This window comes from Blennius ocellaris (assembly GCF_963422515.1).
Source record: "Blennius ocellaris genome assembly, chromosome: 11".
In the NCBI taxonomy this organism is placed as follows: Eukaryota; Metazoa; Chordata; class Actinopteri; order Blenniiformes; family Blenniidae; genus Blennius; species Blennius ocellaris.
In genome coordinates, this window is record NC_137660.1 from 11090472 (window position 1) to 11108013 (window position 17542).

At 40.9% G+C, this 17542-nt stretch overlaps 1 protein-coding gene across 1 annotated transcript in view; it reads right to left on the reverse strand.

Annotated features, from left to right (window-relative positions):
* The window catches only part of nell2a (neural EGFL like 2a), a gene marked incomplete at its 5' end in the record, with an annotated part of 89019 nt that overhangs the window by 24669 nt on the left and 46808 nt on the right, over positions 1–17542 (reverse strand). Inside the window, 3 exons of the mRNA XM_080505386.1 lie at positions 1692–1787; positions 3308–3430; positions 15650–15775. Of these exons, the coding sequence (XP_080361512.1) occupies positions 1692–1787; positions 3308–3430; positions 15650–15775 (345 nt within the window). The remainder of the gene's footprint in view (positions 1–1691; positions 1788–3307; positions 3431–15649; positions 15776–17542) is intronic.

A 17542-nucleotide genomic window follows, 5' to 3' on the forward strand; every position in this document is an offset into this window, starting at 1 on the left:
GCTCTGAAATAATTTCTCTGGTGCTGTGTGTCATAGTTTTTTCATTTAGTAGACTGGAATATAAGATGCCGCCGTAAAGAAGAAAATGCTTAGGGAAAGAAACATCACCTTGAACGCAGTTGTTTTCAAGTGTTTTCTGAGGTACAGAACAGTCACAAACGATAAAAAAAAATAAAAAACAGACTGAGACTCAGAGAGAAATGCGGAGATCTAAAACACTATAGAAGGTAATGAAATGTGTGATTGCCTGCAATGTGCCATTACTATAGGACCAGGTCTTCAGAACCTTCTCTGCTGCAAAATGGGGAGGAGGATAAGTCATTATGGCAAGGTGCGTTAACGTGCTCTCTCTTTCTCTCTCTCACACACACACACACACACACACACACACACACACACACACACACACACACACACACACACACACACACACACACACACACACACTCTCTCTCTCTCTCTCTCTATTGCGCTCTCTTTCTCTCGCTCAAACACACCTTCCTCAGCTTGTGAGAGCAGCACCACAAGGAAATTCATTTACTTTAAGACAGGCAGTAAAAAGGACGCCTCGTAAAAAAAAAAAAAAAAAAAAAAAAAAAAAGGTCCTTTATGTGCAATCAATACCTGAGCCAATGAGAAAGCAGCTCAGCTCAGTTTGCCTCTTTCAAACAGGAGCGCACACACACACACACACACACACACACACACACACACACACACACACACACACACACACACACACACACACACACACACACACACACACACACACACACACACACACACACACACACACACACACACACACACACACACACACACACACTATGAAAGCTGTCCAGACTTTCTATCAGCCTGGCTGCTTGTGTTCTGAAGGACACCATGAAAGGTCGGACCAGGTTATGAGGAAGGTGTTGCACACAGATTAAAGTGTTTCTTTGTTCCCTTAATGTATCAGAAAATCGAGAAAAACACACACAAACACAATCAAAAGCCTCATATCTTATCATAATGATGTGTGTGATATATTTCTATGCGTGAGCGTCGGCAGTGATATGTGCTACTCAATAAACGTTGGCTGGCTTAACATGTGATTAAGCGCTCACCTCCTGTCCGATATCGTGCATCAGGAGATGCAATCGAGATGTGGCACAGCCTATGAGCAGAATGCCATGCTGATTAATATGGCTGCGATATGGGGTAATTCCCATACTGCTGCAACTGCAGTTCAACTCCTCCACCGGCCACTGGAAGAGGTACGAGCTCATTACTCACCACGCAGCGCAGAGCCACAAAAACAGGCACACATGCACCCACACCAGTTTAGTATAAAGGAGTGAGATCTCTGGAATCTCGCATTTGGTGATCAGCTGTCTTGTGTGAGGGTCAAAGCAAAGTCAGCCCCACAAAGTAAGAATAATCACTCCCTGTTTAAACAATATCCCACACATGTCAAGATAACTCAAGCAACAACTTTGATCTTCAGCGCCTTGCTGCAGCAATCACCCCTCCTTCTCTTCCGCCTCTTCCTCCTCTTTGGTATTTTTACTATTAAATATGAAGAAAGCCCACCGCGGATCACATCTTTATCCTGCGCCTTGTCTCTTTTCGTGCATCCGTTGTCACAAGTATCCCATGACCTTCTTCTGATTGGGATAAAATGCAGGATTGGAACTGAAATAACCTCTTACCTGTTTCACATCTCTTCCCTGTGAATCCTTGCTGGCAAACACAGTTGTTAGGCGAAATGCAGGTCCCTCCATTCTGGCACAATCCGTCACACATTGCTGGAGATACAGCACAGAAGGAGAGCCATTACTCACAAAGATTAACGAGCATTAACTATGTAATTAGACCAGCAGCAGCATATGTATTTGCATACAGAATAAGAGCTAATTTGGTCGATGTGATTCATTATAGGCTCGCACGATATTATTGCGCGTGATTGATGCATCGCACCAAGGTTAATTCAAAAATGTTCATTATCCACATGTGCTAGACTGTTAGTTAATGTGTCCCCAAAACACAGAGAAGTCATTGAAGTTGACAGAATGAAATGGAAATAAATGTAAGGTTCACACACAATTCACAGTGCGTTCAACAAGAACAAAAAGCAAGTGGTGCTGAAAACAAAAGCAACATCAAGCTGCACTTTAAATTAGTTCCACAGTTAAATGTCGCACTTTTGTGATGCTTTTGGACAAATAAGATGCTCAAGGATTAGCACTAAAAAAGACTTTAACTTTGGTCGAGTTTCAAAAGTGCAGAGAGAAACTTTTTCCATAAAGAAAACCAGAGGGCATCAAACCCAACCTTTATGTAACGTAAACTCAAGACAAGGAAATGTAGATTTTAAATCAAATGTTCAGTCTTTTTTATAATACCTTTTATAACCCATGTAACAAATACATTGCATTTTTGGGTGATTTTCTAGCCTTTTCTCTTTTTCAATTGCAGTTCCTGCAGCATGTTGGGTATTCATAACAAGTGAAATGATCCTCATGTGTAACATCAGTGAAGTTCCTCCTTGAGTAGATTTATAATCAAGGAATTGATTATCCAGCAGAGGTCAGGTCAAGTAACTAGTGGGAGGATATATATTACAAACTGGCAATCAGACTGAGACATTCATTAAAACTGGGCCATTGAAGGCTTTTAATCGGAAAACCACGAAAACACTCTGGAGAATATGTCTGAAAAGAGGCTAAACATAAAGATCTTCAATCTTATCGTCATTCGATATCTGTGGCTTTTCAAAGCATGTAACGCACTCAAATTCAAAATGGATCATGTACATCAAAAAGCGATCTGATTTTGTGCGATACATATTATTGATCCAGTCGTCAATCTTCTCTAGTCGGTTCATTCAAATGATGGTTTCAAGAGGCTGGAGATTTCCGAGCTGACGATGATCGAAAAGCTGTTAACATGTCACGAAACTGAAATTTTATGTTTTGTATCATTTCCCCTTGTTTGTATCTCACCTCATGTTGCACCTGGCTCGTATCCTCTTATTCCTTTGTGTGGGAATGTAGTAGTCGGTTTCTCTTTTGTCTTAATTTGCTCCAACCCTAATAATACCAGCTGTGCCTAATTTTTCATCTGCTCGTTTGCCTTGGCGTCCATGTCTGTCCATCTTTAATATATCCTGCCTTTATTCTGCTCCATTCATTTCACAGGAATCTATTAGTGCTAACCACTGCACGGACAGAACCTATTAAATTGGTGTAATTCTGCTTGATAAAAGGAAACGTAGCGCGAAAGATCTCGCTTTAAAGTCACAGATAAAGAACCCTGGGGAGCTCACCTTTACAGACCGTCCCATTGCCAGTGTAGCCCGGCTTACAGGAGCAGCTGTGGCCTCCGACCATATTGAAACACAAGGCGTTTTCATCGCAGTTGTGGAGTCCGCTGAGGCACTCATCGTGCTCTGAAAAACACAACAAACACCAATGTCAAGCCAACCCAACAGTCATTTTGTAATATAAACCTCACCGAAAAGAAAGGCAGAGACAATGAAGCAGCAATATTTAAAGCAGCATCCTCACATCTACAAATCACTTTGGCTGCTGAGGAAATAACACTTGATTAAGGAAAAGCAGCCGTTTATTTTGCAGATAAAAGAAACGATCACAACCAGCTGATAATTTGTTGAGCCCGCCATTGAAAAAACAACAAAAAAACAAAACTGGATTTCCGACATGTCTTGGTTTAGAGGACTTGATAGTTAAACAGCTTTGCATGTACCAAGAAGGACAAACAGCAGATGAGAAGATGAGTCATTCCTCTATCTCCCCCCACGATCTGTCATTACAAAAGAAAAAAGAAAAAATCCTCTTATATTTCGTAGTAATTTAATTGAATTTTTTGCCTCTGGAATATTATAAGCATCTTCACTCTCACATATACGGCACAATAAAAAGCTGCCCCCTTGTGTTGTGTTTTGCATATGTAAACCCTTGGCCTTTAGCTGGAGTGTTGTAAATTACTGTGTTAAGTACCCACATGAGATGTTTTCTGCAAGTTTTATACGAGCATTAACAAAATGTCCCCTCAGATTCAGAACTCCCAAGCTCCCATCACTGTGGAGTTCGAGATACGCCGTGTTATGAATCACTGACGAGCCTGACTAATGGCTGCTACCTGTGACTAAGTACGTTAGCCAACTGATGAAAACAAATCTGCTTCTTTCTCTACGCGAAAAACAAAAATGTGTTTGACAAAAACTGCAGTGCAGATTTACAATACAAAGCCTGCAGTCAAAGCCCAGATACAAACAAACAGTCTAGGTAGGAATAATAGAGAGCATACAACAGAACAAATACCATAAATCCAGAGCAGAACACCGGAGCAAAGTCAAAACACAGTAATTGAAAAACTGGAAACGCACATACACAAAGGCCTTGGTGATGAAAAGTAGGCCTTGAGGGCGACAAGTTACTTAAGTTTTCTGAAAGGGAAATATTAGTGAAAGGAGGTTCTAAGTTCACAAAAAAGTAAATTGCCTCTGACCAAAGTCTGCTTACAGATTGCTTTTCCTGATTATCTTCCACTTTAATGCATTCAGACTGTCTAAGAATAGTAGGTTCATATTCAGTAATAATGGACTTGTGCCCTCTCTTGAGAGTCTCAGTGGACTTTAGTCATCACTAACTTCTGGTTACTTCAAATTTTATATTATTTCTGCCTTTGAGGATGTGTAATTCTTCAGAAATACCTAAGACATCCCCTTCAACTGTAGTTTTTTAAACACATTCCTCTCAGCAAGGTAATGCTACAGTATCACAAAAAGTCTTTTACAGTAATTAAGCTGGTTTTTCATAACTTTCATTCTGTGGCGTTAAACTGATGCACTGCATTCAAGGGTTATTATACTGTAAACATCACGGTTTATCTCTCGGACTCATGGCCTTTTTCTTGGGTTTCCTCATTGTTTTGACCACTTGGAGCCCCATGAAGCTGAAAACACTCAGGGTTAGTCCAGCTCCACCTGAATAGAATAGAATAGAATATAATTTTATTCCTCCCCAGGGGGAAACACAAACTTACAACAGGTAAAAAGGTGCAAAAATTATAAAATTAAAGAATTAAAATAAAATATGTAAACATATGTAAATATCTAAACAAGAGCAAAAAGAACACAAAAAATAGAATAAGTAAAAATAAAAAATAGAACAATCCAGTAAGAAAACAAATCCTCTAATCTCTTATTAATCACCTTCAGGTTAGTGAATTTCTTCTTAACTCCACGTCGAGAAGACGTCATGACAGTGATACGTCTTCATGATATAGCGAACTATGTTTTTGCTCATGACAGCCCTTCTGACTGTCTTTGTGAGCTATCTTGTCGTTACCAATATGAAAAGGGTAAGTAGAAGCAATGGGGTTGTTTTGGAGAGAGAAAACATTATTCATTGATGAACTGAGGCTGGAAAATGTGTGTTGTCGTCTCGCTGATATCAAAACATCCAAATTGAAAGCCGTTCCGTTTACAAACCATTTCATACAAATGTTTTTTTGTTGTTCTATAACTTTGTACATCTTCAAAATGTTATGAAAATCGATATAATATTTTGCATTTGCAAGACATTTCAATAAAACTGATTAGGAAAATTACTAATGACGTTTTACCAATAAATAACTACATTTACTAAAAGATTTATAGCTTTTGGAAAGCTGTTCCTCCTGTCTTGTCAAGAAGGTTTGTGCACAGACAAAAGTGCACAAACAGCCTTTCTCACTTCCCTGAAAGTAGATTATGCGCGACTGTCATGAGAGAGCATGATATCTGTGGTTTATAGCCTGCAGCACAACAAATATCAGGTCGAGGTTTTTTCAGCAGCCTTTTGCGCCGCAGATTATTGTTCACCCTCGATAACCTCTGCCGAAAAGGCTTCAAATCAATATGTTTGTGGGACTCTTGTCAATGAAAACGGTGCAGCACATTGTTTAGTCATACTGTATGCATTTAGTTAACAGAGAATATGAGACACTGCCACTTTAAACAGATACAGCCAGTTGGAGTCATCGAGGCCATTTCAAGAGTTTATGTCTCTCCAAAGGTACATTTTTGGTGCAAATAACCTTTCCCTGAAAATAAAACAACCAGTCAGAGACATAAATTATCCATCCATCTGTCCATCTTGTATCAAATTCAGTATAAAAGGTCCCTCCCTTCACTCGTGACTAATCAAATCCTGCACACAGCTTTCATTTGATAATTGCATGCTCTGAATGGATTTGATGGAAATTCGATTACACGTAGAAGCGTTGGCCAAACTCACAACATGATGCTGCAGTTTTCAAAATGTATGATGAAATATGAGTAAAGCAAAGACGCACCGTTTCAACGTTTACCAGAAGTTTGATCTTTGACGGTTTGGGCTTCAAGAAAAAAATAAGAGAAAAAGTTGATTTCTGTATTTGAAATGATCTTTTTAATCAAACCTCGCTGTAGAATAAATGCCAAAAAACATTTGCCCTATATTCAATCCAGCTGTGGTATTTGTGAATTAGTGTGTGGTATTTTGAGAAACAGTACAAAGTTGAAATAGCCTTTCTTTATTTGTCAAGTGTGGGCAGGATGCTGTGCTGACAGAGTTTGAACTGTGAAGCTTTGCGCTTTCAAACAATTCAAAAACACCTAAAAATATACGGCTGAATTTCTCCTCATGCAGTGCACTTAAGGTAGGCATTTACTCGACTTTTACCCAAATTTTACTTAAATAGTTCGAATCTCAACATTTGAGACCTTTGCATTTGTTTCCATTGTGAGAGAAGTTGTAGTAATACAGACACTCCACTATGAAATAACAAGTTAGGTAAACTCCCAGTCGGTGCCAGCTTATGGCCTAAATTAAACAGTTAAAGAAATGTTAAGCATGTGAGGCCTTTTCCCACGCTGCATGAGGAGCCACTCCAATGCTCATCCTTCATATGTCCCGGAATACAAAGTCAGATCTTTATCCCTCTGAGAGACACGCCAAAGCAGAATACTCATCCATTGGATTCTGGAGATTCAAATAAATATTGTTAATATTTCTGATATGTAATCTAAAGCTTACCAGGCACCATGTAAGCTGAGGTGTCAGAAACTTCCTGACTCTTTTAAACATTCTGAAATCTGTGTGCCACAAAGGTCCAAAAAGGATGCAGAACAGAAAGCAGGCATGAAAGGTCCTTCATCTGGCAGGAAGAAGCTCTTCTTCTCTGTCGAAATAAAGCGTTTGAAAAACACTTGGTAATGTATCCAGAGACGCTGCTTTTCCATTCACATTAGCGTTTGTTTATGAAGCAGACAGAACCTTTAGACACAACTGAAAGGATAGAAAGTCAACTGAAAGAAAAAGATAACTCACTATGGACTATTTCTAGTTAATTTATAGTTGCCCTTTTTTTTGGGGGGGGGGGGGGGGGGCATGGCAAGAAGGGAATATTTTACAACAGCGAATCTCTCTTGTATGGCTTTTGATTTCATGTTGATCTCTGGAGTAATTCTTTAACCACATAGACTTTTCGAGTGAACTTCAATGTCCTTATATGTACTTTTGAGTGAACGGAGTCATGAAAGACATAGTGATGTCAGGACTGAAAAGATGGCCCCTGAAGAGTGAGAGGATCAGACATCAGAATGCTTGTTGCCGGAGACCTGAGCCACGTCACCCATGTCCCTGCCATCATCCAATCCATTATATCTCTTGAACAGACCGTGGGCTCATCCAAATTGAAAGTGACATTGTGATGAGCTCCTCCGCGGAGGGCATGATGTATGAGATGATATATATGCGTGTGTGCGAGATGGACTGAAGGGCACTTCGGAGGGCCCACTGCCCTGTTCCAACTACTGCACCGCATGCTCGTGGACATAAAACAATAACACCGCAGGAGAGGGGAAAGAGAATTTAGTGGGGTTTTTTGTTGTTGTTGTTTCTTTCCAAGGTTACCTTGCCATCAGTCGGAACAGACAGGGCAGAGCCAGGTGTAATGTCGGGGTGTGTGTTATCCCTATAACGCTGGCTTCAGAATGAGTTCCTTGTAATAATGATCATTCCGGAATTTAGGCTTATTATACTCCTGTTCTTGGTGTAAGTGAGACTCAATTTAATCACCAAACAAATCCCTAAAATGTGTGTGCGTGTGTGTGCTTGTGGGAGAGGAGTGTTTCCTCGCTGACTGCTGCTGCTCAGGCTGTAGACAGATAAACAATCAATTATGTACAGGCTGTCACCGGGGATCTCTGTCTGGTGTACGCTGGCCGGTTCTCCTCCTGCTTAGCTTCCCCACACTTTCTGCCAAAACATCCCCAGCCTCTGAGAGCTTTGACCTCAGGCAGCTTTCTTCAAAACAATGAAACCTCACATTTATTTCACAGTCACAGTTCGCAGAGAGCACAATGATCTTATAATGTTTATGTCAAGATTACATTTTCTGCTGCTTCACAAGGCTTTTGTCTGATGATGTGTCCAAGGGGATATCAGCAGCATCTCTCATTCTCAAATACCTTATTATATTTTTATTAGAACATTTGTACGGCCCTCTCTGCAAAAGATCTTTCAGACACATAGCCTTTGAACAGTGACGACTAACCATAAATATAGATATTGCGAAAAGCGAACGTGGGATGATTAATACCCTGAGAAACAAAAATTGCAGACAAAAACAACAGCAAATTGATAAAGATATCAAATCTTTTCAGATAAAGTATAAATGTATACATTCTCTTTGGTATTTGTGACTATTCGCTAGAGCACAGTGCTTCCCTCTATGGTTTGGTGTCCTTTGTTTTTTCTCGTCCTTGCTGCTTTGTGTTTTCTTGCACCTGCACAAGGACGCTGACACAGCCGAAAAGCAATCAACCAATGCTGTTGCATCGTTCAATCAACAGCTGCAGTGGCAATTCACTAAAAACTCAAGCAATGTGCCAACAGAGGCGGAAAAAAAAGTTAATGGGAAACGCAAACAACGTAACACTGGAAGTTTTCTGTCAAAATGGCTTTGAAAGTAAAATACATTGAACTTGGTTTTTTTTTTCAGCTGTAAAGGATTCACACATTATTTGTGGATGACAAAAGGAACTCTCAGTAACTCTCCACATGCATCATTGAAATGCCAAATACATAGCAATGTCCCCATCAATAGAAAAGGAAGACTTTTGAATCATACGGCCCACGGGGTTTCACCGCTCAACCAGTATACAGATGTCACCAACAAAAACGGTGCAAAAGCTGTTTGTCAAACTCCACCTGAACCACAAAACCCTTTGAGTTGTCAGACTGAAAGTCATATTTCCTGATCTCTGTTTGTTGACAAACCTCCTGCCCCACCTCTGGCCTGTGCCCATCGCTTCCTTCCTTACTCCACCCACCCCTCCATCAGTTCCTCAGCCTCGGGGGCCCAGGTCTGGTTATCATAGGATTAGAACAAGGACACACACATACAGTAAAAACACACCTCAGGAACAAGAGAGGGGCCACATCTGGACAGCAACTGTAGCGCACACAAAACATACACACACACACCTCAGGACAGCTTCTTTAATAACATTCAAACGGAGAGCGCAACCAATCCGCTACCTTTCATGGATTAGCCGCTAATCTCACCGACCGAGGAGCACCTCGGGCACTTTGGGGAAAAGACGAGGAGGAAAGGGAGCGAAAGACGGGGAATCTTGACCTTCAAGACGAAGGATGAATTGATAGTCAAAGAAAGGAGGAGGGGAAGAAGTTGGCCATGTTTCCTTTGCTCAAGGCTTCACTAAAGACAGAAGCTGAGCTGTGTTGGGACATTTGGCTGTACATATTTCATTCAAACAAGTACACCCGGACCACATGTTACAGTCCACCACCAGCTGGGATCTGAACCCGCCACCTCCCTCGCAGTAGGTGGCCTCAATGTAAAATGCAGCCTTCTGTCTGAGCTCACTGACCCCCTGACAAGCTGCAGAGAAATAAAACCAGGGCTCCATGCTGCTTCTCGCTCAGGCTTAAATCTGTGGATCAGTCCTTTAATACACTTCTCCACATAAACACTGAGCCATGAAATGAGCTAGGGTCAACTTAATCCTCTTTACTGAGCAGACCCGTTTGCATGCAACATTGTAATGCGCGTGGAAATATAGCTATCAATACCGGGACCATTGTTTCTGCTGATTTTGCAATTCGTTAATTGGTGAAAGCCATTGCTGATGATAAAGACGCTCGTATATCATGCGAATGTACAATGCCAGTCGGTACTGAAGGGTGGCGGTTTAATGTTTCCTTCCACAGCTGTAATATTTCATTGGAGAGCAACTAAAAGGAATCAGCATTCCCTTCAGACTCTTTTCACACACACACACACACACACACACACACACACACACACACACACACACACACACACACACACACACACACACACACACACACACACACACACACACACACACACACCCAGGTGCTATTAATGAGCAATATATTTCTGCAGCTACTAACTTAGCATCTTCTTATATGCATAGTGAGGACATTTAGCTCAAAGCACATGCAGACATTATTGGAGGCATATTGCATTTAAAAAAAAAAAAAAATGTTTACATTGTGAATGTCTTCACTGACACCTCCTCTGTTTAAAATCGTTCACAAAAATCATCTGCTCGGTGAGATGTTGCCATTGTTGGGACTGTTCTGAGCACCACAATGCTGCATGTGTAGGAGATGATCCAGCAATAAATCAGTGGGGAGATCACGAGGGGTAATTTGACTGAAGCTGGGGAAAAAAAAGTCATTACATGGGTCTTTGTATAAGCCTCAGTTTAATCACGTAAATTGACTTTTATAAGCAAACGCATAGCCGTGTGTGTTCCACTAAAGCGACTTGAAGGCATTTTAATGGGGAACTACATAAAATACAGTGACACAATTTAATCCAGTGGGTTTGTGGGAATTAATCTCCATTGTGAATCTGGGGAATGAGCACACAGTGGAAGAAAGACAAATGAGTAAAACAATAAAACTTGCCCACAGCTCGGAGGTCTAGAGAAAACACAGGGAATGAAATCGCACACAGCATCTGTTTGAAGATGCGACGTAAAAAAAGACTTGAGTAAGCAAGAAGACTTCTTTCTGGGAATAAATCACATGAAAAGAGATGAATGTGCATTTGTCACTACCTTAAGAAGCTATTCCTCAATTTCAGTTCAACTTGTTTATGCCTTTCAAGGAGCCTGTTCATGAAAAGACACAAAGTCAAAAATCCTTAACTTTGGTCTATTATTTCCTGATTTTCATTGACAAGGGAATGCAGAAACTCCACAGGAGGGTATGTGTGAATGGAGCAGGAAATGGGAGTTTTCAAAGTGCGTGCGTGGCGTCGCAGAGTCTCACACGGCTTTAATTCAGACTCCGATGGCGCGGCAGGAAGGCTGCGGGCCTAAATCGGAGCGCGCAGGCAGCACCCGGCGCCTTCATCGTGCTGCTGCTGCTGAGTTAGTTTGCATTGGTGCAAATTGCTTTCATAATTATAAGCACAGAGGAAATGCAGCATGTTGCCTCCACTTCAGAGACGAGGCACAGAGGGAGCTACTTAGCGACCCGTTTCACAATCTACAAACAACTGCTGAGGAGTGTGGCAGAGCTCGTCGTCACTGATGACACCGTGTCATTTTAGATGAATGAGAGAGACACGGCATCGCTGAGAGATTACGAAATCATGCATATTTGAATCCATGTGTTAACTTTTATCTAATATGAAAATGTGTCTGAATATAGGCACAGACGCAACTTCCTCACAATTCCTGGACAATCTTTCTGTGCTTAAACAAACCTCTGTGTCTTTGTTTGAAGCTTCTTTTTTGACATTCAGATATCACGTTGGGAACATGCCCCACTTTAACATTTAGAAAATCCATTCATCTATTAATTTTCTAAAGCTGCATATTCCAAGTTAAACTTGTGGGGACTGGAGTCATCCCAGTTAACGTGGTACTAAAGGTTAAGGATCTACTTTGTCCCAGAAAGTCCGGGTATGTTTTTTTACACGGATAACAGGTCGTTTTACAAGTGGAGCTCATACATTCCTGAGGATATATTTTTATGTGTGAATGTATTAATGAAGAAAAAAAAAAATCACATTGGTCGATGTAAAATGGATATAAATGAATATCCGTAACCATGGCAACTTTGTCTGACTGACTTCAGATTGACTCTCATCTTCTCTTTGTGTGGCGAAAGCTTTTTCTCCATGCAGGTGGAATGCAGCAAACCCTTCCTGCTCCTGGGCTCAATCTGTGTGAGTGGCCCGTCTTCACTCCTGGACCAGGCGTCTGCAACCTGCCGATCTCAAGCTACCTGCAGCTTTTCAGCCTCTCTGTTGTGGCTCCCTGGAGGTCTCAGATCTTTGTTGTTTCGGCTGCTCCGTTACGATGTGACCCACATGTTTGATTTGGCCCGAGATTTTGCTGACTCATAGTCTGAGGTGGCATTTGTAACACTTAAACATCAAATGTTTAGTGATCAATTTGAACTAACATTGACAGGTTCTAAATGTATTCAAATGTAGATTTGCGGTGTTATCTTCACTTTGAAGGTTAAGTCGGTTTTGCAGCTCCAAACAAATTCTGCTCGGAGGGAAGGGGGAAGGTTGTGCTTCTTGGTTTTAAAGATCGCTGACCTCTGGTCTGGACTAATGGCTTGAAATCTACCCCTACATAGTAAAAGCTCACCATGGACTCATTCATTCCATTTAAACCTCTTGTCTGGCTCAAAGGTTCCTGAGACCTTCCTTCTAAAGGCCTGAGAGAGCTCTTTAGACTCAGGAATGACGAGAGCGGAGAAAAGACTAAATGCTGGAGGATCGAATGAGACGGGCTGGACACAAACGCTGTAACGCGTCCAGTCATCTGGAGCTGAAACCACCCTTCTTTTTTTTTAATTTTTTTTATAGATTTTACAAGGTGACTGCTTGTGAATGAGTCTTTGGTTTAAACCAATTAAAGTCACGAACATTCATGCAAAACCTTGACTTTATGCACCATTTATTTAATAATACCATCATTTGTAATGAGCCCTTTTTTGGAAAGAATGAAAGGATTAATTGTGCAAATATGTTAGAAAGTCTGACAATCTCCTAAAGAGTGTCCTTACTTTCACAGAGGGCACTATATAAACATAAATTATAGCTTATTTCAAAGTCTAAAGCTTCTCTTCGGTTCCGACTGTGAGTGAACAAGAAAAGTGAGCACACTGAGCTCTCCAGCTGGGCTAAATCTGATTCCCTCGAGCTTAAAACTCGGCGGTGTTGAGTTCAGAAAAACAAATACAAAGAATTGGACGATAGTCAGCTGAGTTTACAGTATCTATATTCTGGAAATATACATATCGGTGCAACTTGGGGTCAAAGACAGAGAGTGTGATCCACAATATTCCTGTTTTCAATCAGCGATGCTTTCACCTACTAAATGACATGTCTAAAAAGACCAAATTTAATTAATAAATAACAATAACACAAACACAGAGATCATTATTTGACGGATTTTGTACTTGAACGATTTGTACTAAAGAGTTGTCATTGGATTGCTCAATAACAGCTGCGTTTTTACTCTGATCATGATGTTGTTGTTACTCGTTAATCTTCTCAACAACACATGTTATTCATGGTCTTTTTCCCCCTTGAAGCAAACATGACTGCTTTTGTTTTTTTTTAAATGCCCTAATAAATAAATTACATCTGACTTCATTGTGTTTTTGGCTCTCTGGGTGATGAAAGAGGCTGATGTAACAAAGCCCCATTTCTCTTTTACCCACTACTGTATAACAGTGTGTAAAATCCAGCGGAAGAAGCCGTTTTGACCATGAAGTGCTCCAACCACAATCATCCACAACACAGACGGAGAACAAAGACGGTGAATCAGACGCACGATCTTTCTGGATTGATTTGGTTTGCTTTTGAAATCGACTCGAGTTTCAACTTTGATCAGGAACAAATGGGACTGCCGCCTCAACTCACAGTCTCGCCATTTCTCAGGTTCTCACTGACTTCCTTTCTCCTTATCACATGCGCACAGAGTACATTCACACACCATATGAGACAACGCGCACACGCACGCACACACACAAGCCAGAGAGTCCACAGACATTTTGACAACTCAAAAGTTGTTTTCCTTTTTTTTTTCCTTCTTTTTTCTTCTTTTTTGGTACTTGTTGTTCAAAGCAAAGTTTTCAGAGTACAAAATGTCTCGTGAGCTATGGGAATCACTTTTCAAAAAGATTGGAGTTGCAAATATGTTAAATAAACTATTAACTTGTCTCGCAGCACAACAGAGTTTAGGGATTCAAAGTTTTCTTGTAGGAGGAATGTGTGTAATTATGCCGTTTGACAAGTTTTTACAAAGAAAGGAGAAGAATTCTCTTTGTAACCTCCACAATGCAGAAGTGATTAAAGACTTAGCGTCAGTGTTCCTCCTTTACTCTACTACTTTCGTGTGGTGGATGCAGTATAAAATGATGAAGCTGCGTGATTGTAAAGTGGGACTAGGAACCTTAATAAACAGCTACTCGGGATGTTCAGGATTAACATTTTGCCTCCGCAGAAAAGCCCAGCTGTAGTATTCCCGAAATCACAACATTGCAAGTCATGTTGTCAAGCTGTATGTGAAGGCAACACTGTAGCAGCAGAGTTGAATTCACAAGTTATGACACGACTGACAAACCTGTACATGCTGTAAAAACACACACACACACACACACACACACACACACACACACACACACACACACACACACACACACACACACACACACACACACACACACACACACACACACACACACACACACACACAAAAGAAACAAAACAATAAATCACTGTATGTGTGTCACATCATGTGTGCAGCCGTCTTGAAAACAAAACTCAAGGTCTTTAATACTGAACGGGGCTTATGGCATGAAAACTCGCTCACAGTGGAAGTGGTTGTTCTTTGCTTTCATTCCAAGAAGACTTGGAGAAGCAGTTTGAAACAGCAGAAAAACAATGAGGCTCGTACTTATGCATAAAACCGAAAGGAAAGCTGCTGTAAACCCTGGAAAGGTCAACATTTTACCACAGTCACTAACTGGCAAATTGGAGTCTTTTACTCACGGCCTTTCAACTCACGTTGACGGGAAGTGAGTGTTAACCATTACTTCACTGAGGGGATCCAAAAAGGCCAAGCTCCCTGACCATATCACATGTAAAGCCCAGTCAGCCAACCAGGTGATTTTGGGAATGCAACATGCTCAAAGGGAAGAAGAGTGCAGGTTTTTTTTACAAGGCTTTTTTTTTTTTTAATTTTAGGAATTTTTCTTTTGCTCGCTGTCTTCATTCTGTCTCCGCTAACTCCCACTGTTCATATATGAACGTCTGTGCCTCGCATATCATCTTAAAATCACATATCATTCATTGAATGACTAAACATGTAAATGAAATCCACTTTCGCTGGCGGCGAAATGTTGCGGTTATGTAGAAATCTGCATCCATACGACGACGACAACACCGTCACCGTGTGTTCATTTAAAGTCACAAATCGTTTTAAAGTCTTTGCACAAAATGGCTGCTGCAGACGCTGAAGCATGCGGACTAAAAGCAGAGCCTCCTCTGCTCGATTCCAGCCTGTCAGAAGTCCTGCAGAGGAACTCACCTGTGCAGGAATAGTCATCGATCCTGATGTAGCCCGTATGGCAGATGCACATGAAGGAACCGGGGGTGTTGACACACATGGTGTTCTCCCTGCAGTAGTGCTTCCCTTCAGCGCACTCATCAATATCTGAGGAGCAAGGGAAGAAGCATAAAGGGAGAACAAAGCTTAGGTGAGACGTGCATTTCTGTCACAGCGCTTTCTGTCAATTGACAACACGACTAATGAAACATGCCGCTAAAGAAGGGAAACCAAATGATGTTCGCCTTTGCTGGCGGCTGACAATTTGTCACACTGTCCTTCCATCCACTGCTAATTACTACAGTTCTTGGCAGATAAAGATGTGACTTTCAACCGCACAGTAAAAGAATAGTGTGTAACTAACAGTACTGGCGGCTGGGAGGTAATTCTGTAAAATTATTCTGCAACAATAGAGAGAAGGATATCAACTATAAGCCATTGAACAAGTATACAAAGTAAATAAATGTGTTTGGTAATATATATATTTTATTTCATTTTTATTACAAATTTGTAGAATTTTGGAAAGTCTGTAAAGAATATGCATTTGTGGGATGACCGGCAGAGCTGAATCATGTGAAAAATGTGTTCAATCTTTAACTCTCAGTAAACTTATCTTGGGTGAAGCCGTTATAGAGAATAGAAAGATCGACTTAACAATGTGTTATATTTGCAAACTTTTTTCTTTCTTTTTTTTTTATAGTGGGGCTTGCTGAAACCAGGGCGACAATTCTCAGGTTTTTAATAACAAGGAAGCATCTTCCCACTGTGATCCCAGGCCCTCCATAATGATAAACTCTTCATGGGGAGACCCTTGTGCTTTGTTGTTGCTGCAGAAACAAGCAGTGAGAAGGGCTATTTGTCTTCATCAGTGGGAGACAGAGGTCGAAATGCAGAAGGTCCACGAGAGGTGGGCGCTCAAGCACTTAAGGTTGGCCACTCGATTTTCAATCAATTAAAAAGTAAAGCGCGCCGTGTGGCGCCACTGCTGCATTTTTCTTGTTTTGTTTCGTTCATCTGGACGCTTCAAGAATCCTTCAGATTTTATATGCTGTGAAGAGATAGTGTAGGGTAAGAAGTATTCCAGTGGAGGAGGAGTGTATTTCTAAAGAAGTGTACACACACACACACACACACACACACACACACACACACACACACACACACACACACACACACACACACACACACACACACACACACACACACACACACAGATTCGCAATTCTGAGTAAATAAATTGCTGCTTAGCTGGATGGTACACAAGGTCATAAAATAACAAGCTGTATCGGAAAACACTGATGATATCCCTTCTTAACAGCTGCAACAAGAGATTAAAGGTGACGTCAATCAATGAAACAGACGTTCGAGCTGAAGGCAAGCGAAGGTACTTGGTGGACATCATGTGTGAGGTGAGCAATGGTGCTTTTTTTTCTTTTTTTAACCTCAAAATGTCAACTTGTGGAGGAGTTTATTGTTTTTTTAAAGGACTGGATGGAATTGACTGACTACTTGGCTGCATATGAGGCTGCCTGTGCAGCTTGACTGTGCTCAAAAACTGAGAAGACAAGTTTAAAGTGGAATTGGGCAACTTTTCAAAAATGTGGATGTTACTTTCATAATTATCATCTATGAATAGAAATCCTAATCTGGCATGTTTACATGAATGTTGCTGGGAGGCTGCTTGGCAGGTTAGTGTTATTTTTTCCCCCCCTCTCAGACCTGGCAACCCAATCTGCATTGTTTATTATCTGCCTACAAAATACAAGTACTTTCTAGAGATACTAAGCTTTTTCAATTCCCTGTCTGCCTTTTTCTATATATTCGTCCATAAGACTTGAAAAGGGTGCTACGATTGTATTATTTTGATTTTCTGTT